General features: G+C 30.0%; 1 protein-coding gene across 1 annotated transcript in view; it reads left to right on the forward strand.

Annotated features, from left to right (window-relative positions):
• LOC106475720 (heat shock 70 kDa protein 14-like) overlaps positions 1 to 9350 on the forward strand; it is an 11157-nt gene extending 1807 nt beyond the window's left edge. Inside the window, exons 2-5 of the mRNA XM_022379778.1 lie at positions 2802 to 2930; positions 4734 to 4820; positions 6466 to 6636; positions 9225 to 9350. Of these exons, the coding sequence (XP_022235486.1) occupies positions 2802 to 2930; positions 4734 to 4820; positions 6466 to 6636; positions 9225 to 9329 (492 nt within the window). The 3' untranslated portion in view covers positions 9330 to 9350. The remainder of the gene's footprint in view (positions 1 to 2801; positions 2931 to 4733; positions 4821 to 6465; positions 6637 to 9224) is intronic.
• The last annotated feature ends 466 nt before the right edge of the window (positions 9351 to 9816 follow it).

Here is a 9816-nt window from a genome sequence, read left to right on the forward strand (position 1 = left end):
TTTTGTTTTCAATTGACATATAATGCTACATTGTTTACAGTACAAAGTATTGTCTGTTTTGTTTTCAATTGACATATAATGCTACATTGTTTACAGTATAAAGTATTGTCTGTTTTGTCTTCAGTTTGAAAGTTTCTCTCAAGGTGTTCAGATTGAGTAGTTAAGGGAATAATCTAATGCCTCAGTTTGAAAGCTAGTTGAATTATAATAGTTATATAGTATTGTTTGCTTTGTGCATGTTATTATTCTGTATTCTTAAGTGTATTCTTTAAGCAAATAATTACTTAATGTACTAGTGCTATAATTACTGAAATAAGAGTAGGCTTAAATTTCATGGGCAACCAACAGCAAAAAACAAAGAGACGTCGAACTTAAGTACTATATTTCTTGCTTTTGAGGTATATTTTTTATTTATTGATGTAAAAGTAATTTATATGTAAAAATTAGAAGGTAAAATAATTAAAAAATAATAATAATTATTATTCACGAGCTATGCTTGCAAGTAACTCGTGCGTTTATTTGTTGTTCAGTACTGTAGCTTGCACTGTACATTCACCAAGTGACTTAGAACTTGTATGGCAGGATTATTAGTTAGACACAATTCAAAGAGGCAATAAAACAATAAAATTAATTGGAAACAGATCTGATCTGTTAAGAGCCTTAAGCTATTTAGGACAACCAGTTGTAATTTCCTGTTACTATGTTGTCATTCTAGAAAAAGAAAAAAAAAGTAATTTAGATTTATTTTATATTTTATACAGTGATTATAACATTGGTCAATTTGACTGTGTCCATCTAGAATTATGGTAGAGAAAATAACAGATAAAATATAAATTTTGCTGAAAAAAAATCTTTTTTTTATAGGAGGTTTTTTTTTGAAATCACACAAATGAAGAAGAGTATTTTTAATCTAAACAAGAAAATTATTTTGCATTTGAAACAGTCAACACACTGACTCCTTCTATTCACAGAGAAATCTTTAATAAAAGTAATTAATTTAAAAAGTTTATTTATTTATTTATTTTTTGTAGAAAAGACTTGTAATGTTTACAAAAACTCACCAAATTTTGTGAAGATACACATGTCATATTAAAAATTATAGTAAGAATACTTTCATGATTACTTATGGTTACAAGGTCAGTGTAATCCATCATCCCCATATGTAAAGAGTTAAGAAAACATTGGGAAGCTTAAAGAATGATAAATTCCTGGGCCAAATAATATTTATCGAATAATTTTGAAAGACGTCACGGATTTGATATGTGAGCCACTTACTACTATTGCTACAGTTACCAGAAGGTTGTAAGGTGTCCAATTTTACTCTTCTCTTTAAGAGATGAAAGTTATCCTAGTAAATACTGCCCTATTAGTCTAACATCAGTGGTGGGAAAAGTTTTTGAAAGTCTGATGAAAGATGCTTTGCAGAGTCATTTAACAAAGTTTAAAATTTTGTTGGATAGTCAACATCATTTCACTAGGGAAAAATCTTGCCTAACTGTCTAACATTCTTTGAACACATTCTAACACAGTCATTTTAAACAAAGAATCCAACATAAACAAACGAAAAATCAAGGAATCCATCTTAATTGAACAAAACAACCCTACTCTAAACCAACACCCCGGGGTGCCCAGATACCTCTTCTTAGTTTCACAACAGTTCCGGTCATGTGACTTCTTTGTTCAATACTGTATATATATCCGTGTCAGTGTAAATTACTTGTACCTGATGATGACAAAACCTTGTCGAAACGTTGTACATTTGCTGTTATGTTAAACTTATATTAAAGTTTTTCTTCATTACCCATTCAAGCCGTCCCCAACTATTATTAGTCTCAATGTGGGTTCCTCGTCATCAAATTCTTTGAAGAGGTTATGCAGATGAGGGTGCAGGTGTGGATTTTGTGTATCTGTATTTCCAGAAAACATTTGACAATGTGCCACATAAAAGGCTTGTTAAAAAGTTATCTCTGGATTAATGTCACTCCATAGCTCATTGTTAGGACATTTGCTCTTTTGTTTTACATCAATGACATAGTTGGAGGAATGGTCAATAAGATATTTAAATTTTCTGATGATATTAAAGTTTTGGATGTTGCTGGCTGCAAGGAGGATGCTGCTGCTTTACAAAAGGATTGGAATTATTTGGCAAGTTGGGCTAATAAATAGCAGATGACTTTTAATTCTAATAAAAGCAAGGTAATGATTGTGGAATATCACATTTTGAATAATCGGAATAGTGAGGATTACTGAGTTCACATTTGAAGGAAAGCCCGTCATGGCCAGGTGGCTCGGGTGCTCGACTCGCAATCTGCAGGTCGCGGGTTCGAATCCCCATCACACCAAACATGCTTGTCCTTTCAGTCACGGGGGCATTATAACGTGACGGTCAATCCCACTATTCGTTGTTAAAAGAGTAGCCCAAGAGTTGGCGGTGGGTGGTGATGACTAGCTACCTTCCCTCTAGACTTACACTGCTAAATTAGGGATGGCTAGCTCAGATAGCCCTTGTGTAGCTTTGCGTGAAATTCATAACAAACAAACAAAACATTTGAAGGAGAGTAATAAATTTGATCTCGATGTTAAAAATTGATGATGAAGTTAATTGTGGTTACTGACCTGTGAAGCATTATTTTCAGTACGAATGAGTTGTGCTAGGCAGTGTATGCTTTCAACTCTAGTAGAATGAGTAATTATATTATATTGTAGCATGAAAACTAGTTAAGTCTCTGTGTTAATAAAAAAATTGTAAAACTGTGTTTGTGTATTTGTTTGTTTGCATCAAGATATTTGGATTTCTCTAGGTAATCCTTTGTGGAGGTTCGGCAAAGGTGCCAAGAATTCAGCAGTTAGTTTCAGATGCATTCCCGGATGCTGAAGTATTAAATACTATTTCACCTGATGAAGTTATTGCAGTAGGAGCAGCTGTTGAGGTATTTAATAAATACTTGTATTTTGAATTAACCTCCTCAGGTCATCATAACCTGATGATGACCTAAGGAGGTCAAAATATTGTTATTTGTTTTGCATTTTTGAGTAAAAGTTTTTAGTACCATATCAGCCATTTCTACTAGAAATATATTTACTTCAAGTGGGTTTCTCATCATCCTGAATTACTTGGTGTTAGTTAACACCAAAGGATTTGAAATTTGTGTAACCATAAATTGTCTTTTACTTAAAAATTTGGTCATTTTAATATAACTTGAGTTTAATTTCACAATTTTTCAATCACGTAATATTGTTTTTCATCACTTAAGTGATATACTGAATTCTCTGCTAGTATGTTTAAAGCTTAACAATACATCACCACCTTGTGACACAAAAGTTTAAAAAAGAGTTTTAAGGTGTTGGTTTAAAATCAACTTTTGAGGCTGTTGTTTAAAGTGTGGAAAATTAACTATTGACCTTTATCTCAACCTGATCAAAACTGCTTGGTTTTGGACTTATCAGGTCTGTAAATATTTAAGCCAAACCTTTTATGTTCCGGTCATTAACATGACCATGTAAAATGATAATATTTTGTAGGTGTATTCAAGGTCAATAAGCAGAACGTTTTCATCCACCAGCAGCTTATATTTTTCACAATGATCGTGGTTAGGATATAAATTTAATTCTTCACCATTAGTCTTCTGTTGTTTTTAGTTGCTGCTCTCGTATCACTCCCCCATTCCTTTAAATTTCAACATTGGTGAATGTTTTCAACCATTCTTACAACAATTGCCCCCCCAGTGGCACAGCGGTGTGTCTGCGGACTTACAACGCTAGAATTCGACTTTCGATAACTGTGGTGGGCAGAGCACAGATAGCCCATTGTTTAGCTTTGTGCTTAATTACAAACAAACAAATTTACAATATTTATTAACTTATTTCAATCTGGTGAGGGTAAGATCAATGTGGGAAAAAAAATTTAAAGAGGAAACCGAAATAACTTTGTATTTAAAAAAAAATCTTAATACATTAGCGGTGTATGACAAGAAAATCTTCTAAGATAAATTTATATTACCTAGTTAAGATACATTTATGAACCACATAGTAAATGTGGTGAATCACATGCATCAAAAGAAGAAACAGAAAAACTATAACAGGATTCGTTCAAACAATATGTGGTGAAAACCTTGATCATTCATTAATATTTCTTGTGATATAATGTATAATTCATGTGCTTCTAGGGTTTACAAGATTGGATTATTGAACAGTTAAAAAAATAAATAAAGGGTCTTTTGTTAATGCAGGACAAAACAGGAGTTTTTAACATATTCACACAATCATTAAACAGTTGGCCTGTTGTATAACATCGAATAATGAACTTGATGAAATGTCATAACATTATTCACGTACGTAACTTAATTTCGGTTACTATATGGTGAAGCAAAATGGTCTCAAAACCCCATAGATAAAACAGAAGTTAACATGATATTTGTGTTTTGTAAAACAATCTTTTAGTGATTGAGATCAATTTTTTATAATCGATGACGAGGAACCCACTTTGAGACTAATAATGCTTGGAGACGGCTTGAATAGGTTGAATGTACAACGTTTCGACAAGGTTTTGTCACCATCAGGTACATTTGCTGTTATGTTAAACTTATATTAAAGTTTTTCTTCATTACCCATTCAAGCCATCTCCAAATTTTTTATGTTTTGTTTTGTTGTATTTTTTACGTATGAACAGTGACTCTAGAATATTAAGTTAAAAGTAGACACCAACTTATGCTTGTCGTGTTAAATTGTTTTAGGCTGCTCTTCTGTTAGGAAAAGACATCAAGGAAAGTCCTGAACTTAGTAGTCATATTCTAGCTGTGCAGAATACACTCTATATAAAGGTTGGTGTGTTTGAGTTAAGACTTGCTCTGAAATATAAATATAAAAAGCCTTTCCATGTAGTACAGAATCAGTATATTTTCTTCTTGCTAATTTAAGAATTTTTTTAATCTTAAATTTATTATTAATAAAAAAATTAATAATGTACTATTTAGGCTGTTTTAATATATCTATTATAATAATACTCAGTTTTTATCTGTCCTGAAAGTGTGTGCACACCTTACTATCTTAATGGATGTGTGTGCAGTTCATTTCAGTGGATGTAAACAAAATGCAGATGAAATATAATTTAGTAGATGTTTTGTACAACAACATATTAAAAACATACCAAAGTTTTTAAAATGGTCTAATGTCGTAGAATAATAAGTTTATTTATTGATTGTATTATGTATGGTAAAGTTTAGCCCTAACTAAACTAAAGCAAATTTATCTCTCTATCGATTATAGGCTGTACTAAGTAAAGGCTTAACTAATGTTAGGCCTAAGACAAGTCGAATTGTAGATTTTGATTTCTGTGATTAGAATTTCTTTGTATTATTCTAGAAATACTGTATTTAAAGAAGTAATGTTACAATAAAGATACTAATTTTAGAGCAAATGTTTTGCAGGTCTCTGCTAGTGCATGTGTGTGTATGTATTATGTGTGTGTTAGTAATCTTTATGACAGTATCAGTATTTTTTCCGAATTTTCTTTTTACCATTCATAATTATAGATACATGACTTAGAAATTAAAAACTGAATATGAAATATTACCATTTAAAAATAAATTTCCCAACACACAAAGTGCAAATTATATCTTTTTTAAACATTATTTTGATGAAATTTGCAAATTCCAAACACTCGATTGAGTACTCGATAACTTTATCGAATAGAATGGTTTTAAAACAAATAAGCACTAAAGCCATTTTCTAAAAAAATTTTGAGAAATGTAACAAAAGATCGCAATTTTTTGGTTTTTTACAGTTTACTTTATGAATCAATTACTTCTTACGTAATGACTTTTAAATGGCAGCGTGTGGAATACCCCCCACTCCATATGACATGACTATTGGGGGTTGTGATGTAAACTTATGGTTTTTGTAAATTATTTTGTTACGTAAACCACTTCTGTATTTTAGTTTTTGAACTTGTTGACTTTAAGTAAAATATATTGTAAAAAATCTGTGTATTGTCTTATACTTAAGGATATTTTTAAATTTATTTAAACTTTCAATTGTCAGTGAAAGTCGTCTCCTTTTTATTATCCTCTAATTTCTCAATGTAATTAATTATTTGTTCTCCTCCAAGCAAATATTTATAATTTCATTTCATAACTTGTTTAATAGAGTATTTCATCTTTTGTTTTTAGGCTTACTTAAGTTTTGTATACTTTTGTATCTGTAACAGGAAACAGTACTAAAACTGAAATCTGCTTATCTATATTCAGTATCTTTTATATGTATATACCTCCTTTATATGTTACAAAGAACATTTACTGGTCAGTTTTAAATATGTTATTTGAAATTTTCCGTTAAGTTTTTTTTTGTAATGTATACAGGAGTCTGTAATTAAAGTATAGAATACAGATAATCTGATTACACCATTCATTTTGAAATTCATTTATTACATTTTAAATGTATTAACTAGCTAATCATATTTTCCTCTAGTCTCTTGGAAGTGATGGTGAAGATTTATTAGTCCCTATTATTCTTTCGGGCACTCCTGTTCCCACCAGGTGGCAAGACAGCTTCCATTTACCAGAAGGTCAAGACAGTGTTTGTTTAGAATTTTTTAAAGGATATCAAGATGACATGAAACAAACAGTTTTGTTAGCTAAGGTAGCTATTTCTTTACACTACAGTTTATGGCTGAAAATATCGTTAGTGGAAAGGATATTGAACATGTGAAAAAATGCATTATAATTATTATAAAAAAGATAGTATGAACAATATATTTAAGTAGCTATGGTCATTATTGGATATATTGTTGTCTGATTTTTGTTGGTAACTTGCTTTGATCGGAAGTTAATGTTAACATATTGTTACTATATTTAACCAACTTTCCAGAATTGGTTATTATTGCCCTATTGTCAGTTCTCTATCAGTAATCCATTACATTGGCTTGAATACAACTTCTCATATGTGTAACCATGGGCACTTAAAACATAAGGAAGCGGAACTATAGGATGTATTTTTGAATGAGAAAGCCACAAGGCAAAACTTGTCATTCTACTAAATATCTTTACATTTTGATATGCAGTCTGCTATGGTGATTTTATTATATATAATACTGCTTTCATTTGTTCTCATTAAAAGATTGTGACGATTGTAGAGCCGATAAGAAGTGCATTCTTCAATGAACTGTGCTTTCTTTATATACTATAAAAGGATTGTTTTATGTGTAAATATAAAACTGTGATAAGTAGTGGAGGCCTTTTTCCACACATAGATCAAACATACCCTTATACAACAAAAGTAGTAATATTTTTCTCTGTATTTAATTTTTAAAGTGAACTTGCGTGGAAATACTTAGGCCTAAAGCCTATTTTAACATTGTTTTCTTTTTTCATTAAATAAAAACATATAAACAAAATTACATACGCATAATGATATAAACTAATAGATATGTTGTTCTTACTTTTGGCTCTATATTTTATATATTTTATATTGTAAATCCAAACAAGTGGTAGGTAATGGTTATTTTAATGTTGAAGTTTTCATGATATAAAATTTTAACAGAAACAACTTTACAAATAGAAGGCCCATCTTCTAAATATTATTATATAATTAGTTTGATAAAGAAGTTTGTAATACTATAATATGAGTCATATTTTAGTATTTATAATACCTCACTTTCTGATTTACAGTCCTGATATTTTATGTATACTTGAAAAATATTAGTGATCAGAATTTTTGACAAAAGTTTTGTGAATCTAAAACATGAATAGTAACTTGTGTAATGTTTGGTGTTGCATGTTTAGGATAGTAACTACCGTGTAATATAGTGTTGCATGTTTAGGATAGTAGTAATGTTTAGTGTTGCATGTTTAGGATAGTAACTACCGTGTAATTTAGTGTTGCATGTTTAGGATAGTAACTACCGTGTAATATAGTGTTGCATGTTTAGGATAGTAACTACCGTGTAATATGGTTTAAAATTAAACAGATGGTTTTGGGATATTTTATGTAATTAACATCAAACATTTCACAAAAATATCAGTATTATTATTTTAGTTCTTTTTCTGATAATTTATAAGGAACTTTATGGTAACAAGTGCGTGAGATGCAAGTACTTGTATAGCAATGGAATGAAACTTAAAGATGAGCATACAAATAAAAAAAATCTTTAGTTATTACACTCTCAAAAATAAATATTGATGAAGCTTGTTTTTAGTTATATATTATCTCACTGTTGTAGTAGATCACTAAATTATAGGAGGATAATGGCATATAATACTTTTAGGTCAGAATGAAGGTTCGTAATATCTGATAATCATAGACAAACCGTCATCTCATACAACTTATACAAACTTCCTGACATCTCTCAAACTGAGTAGAACCAGAAGATTGATGATACAAAAAACAGGGTACATAGCGAATGCTGTAGTACATAACTTTGTCTAAGATAAAGGATTATCAGAAGTTTATCATCTGTAACATTATTTGGAAGATACCATTTTACTAAGTCCAGAACACCTGCACTAAAGCTTTTACATGAATAAAGATGTATTCATGACTAGTTTTGGAAAGGTGAAATCTAGCAGGATTTTTTTTTCTATAAAGAAAATAAACTACATTTTCCATAAGAAATAGAGTAGGTTATTAATAGCAGAGTTTATTGACTATTGGGGAATAACAGTTGCCTCTACAAAAAAGAATGGACACTGTTATGAGTAACTGCTGCCCAGACTTTAACTTTTGAACTGTTTCTCACATCTTCAAATGCTTTAAAAAGAAAATTAAACATTACTATTTCATGTGCAACAAACCATGTTTATCTACACTTGGTTTTCCTGGAATATTTCTCAAAAGTAGTTCCAAAATTCATGATTTGAGAATTTCAAGCAAATCTAATTCAGCCTTCATGTCTGCAAGATCTTTGAGTATTTTAGCTTATCATATTTTTAGATGGTTGATGATACACCTGAGAGTTTTGTGGCACACATTTCCACAACAGGTACTGGACAGCAAAAAGTTATGAGATTTTTTTATCTTTTGGTGGATAAACAGTAAGTTTATGGATTTACATATTGGGAGTTAAGACTTGGGAGTTAATTCCCAATGGTAAACAAAACACAGATAGCCCACTGTGTAGCTTTACAGTAAAAAAACTGAGAGATTTTTTTAAGATAAATCACATAAATATAAATGTTTAAAATTTTGAACAAATACATGATTTTTTTTTTATTGTGTTTATTCCAATATAGTTGATAATGAAGGAAATACCAGATGGAATTCTTTTGGTTTCTTGTCATATCAGAAGGTATGTAGTATTTGTGAAACATTATTTTTCTCTCATTTTGAGCAAGTAAAATGATTGTATTATATTTTTCGAAACACATTACTTATTAACTTAAAAATATATCTCTAGGACAGTTAAGTATTTTTAAAGTATGTTGATGGTTAAAGGTAAGTTTGAAATCATCAAAAAGTCTTTCAGTTCGGTCCAGTATTTTACTTTCACATACTTATTTTACATATTTTTCTGAAAATTTAATGTATATAAATTGTTAATTCTAGACCAGCTAATATTCTCTTTTTAATTTTTTGTCCTTTGGCTTTTTTGTCACTTAAAAGTTTAAAGATATTATTTTTTAATATTTTTAGTTTAATGCTTTCACTACAGGCATCTTTTTCTGCGTATGTCACAGAATATGAGTTACATTTAAAATTTTATTTTTTGTTATCATGGCATATGAATAAACTTGGCATAAAAGCATAGCTAATAATCCAAATTTTAATATTATACAAGTTTTAAGATCTTAATTTTATAAGGCAATATTTAAAAAAATCCTCAAT

This window comes from Limulus polyphemus, unplaced genomic scaffold (assembly GCF_000517525.1).
Source record: "Limulus polyphemus unplaced genomic scaffold, Limulus_polyphemus-2.1.2 Scaffold9032, whole genome shotgun sequence".
Classification (NCBI taxonomy): domain Eukaryota; kingdom Metazoa; phylum Arthropoda; class Merostomata; order Xiphosura; family Limulidae; genus Limulus; species Limulus polyphemus.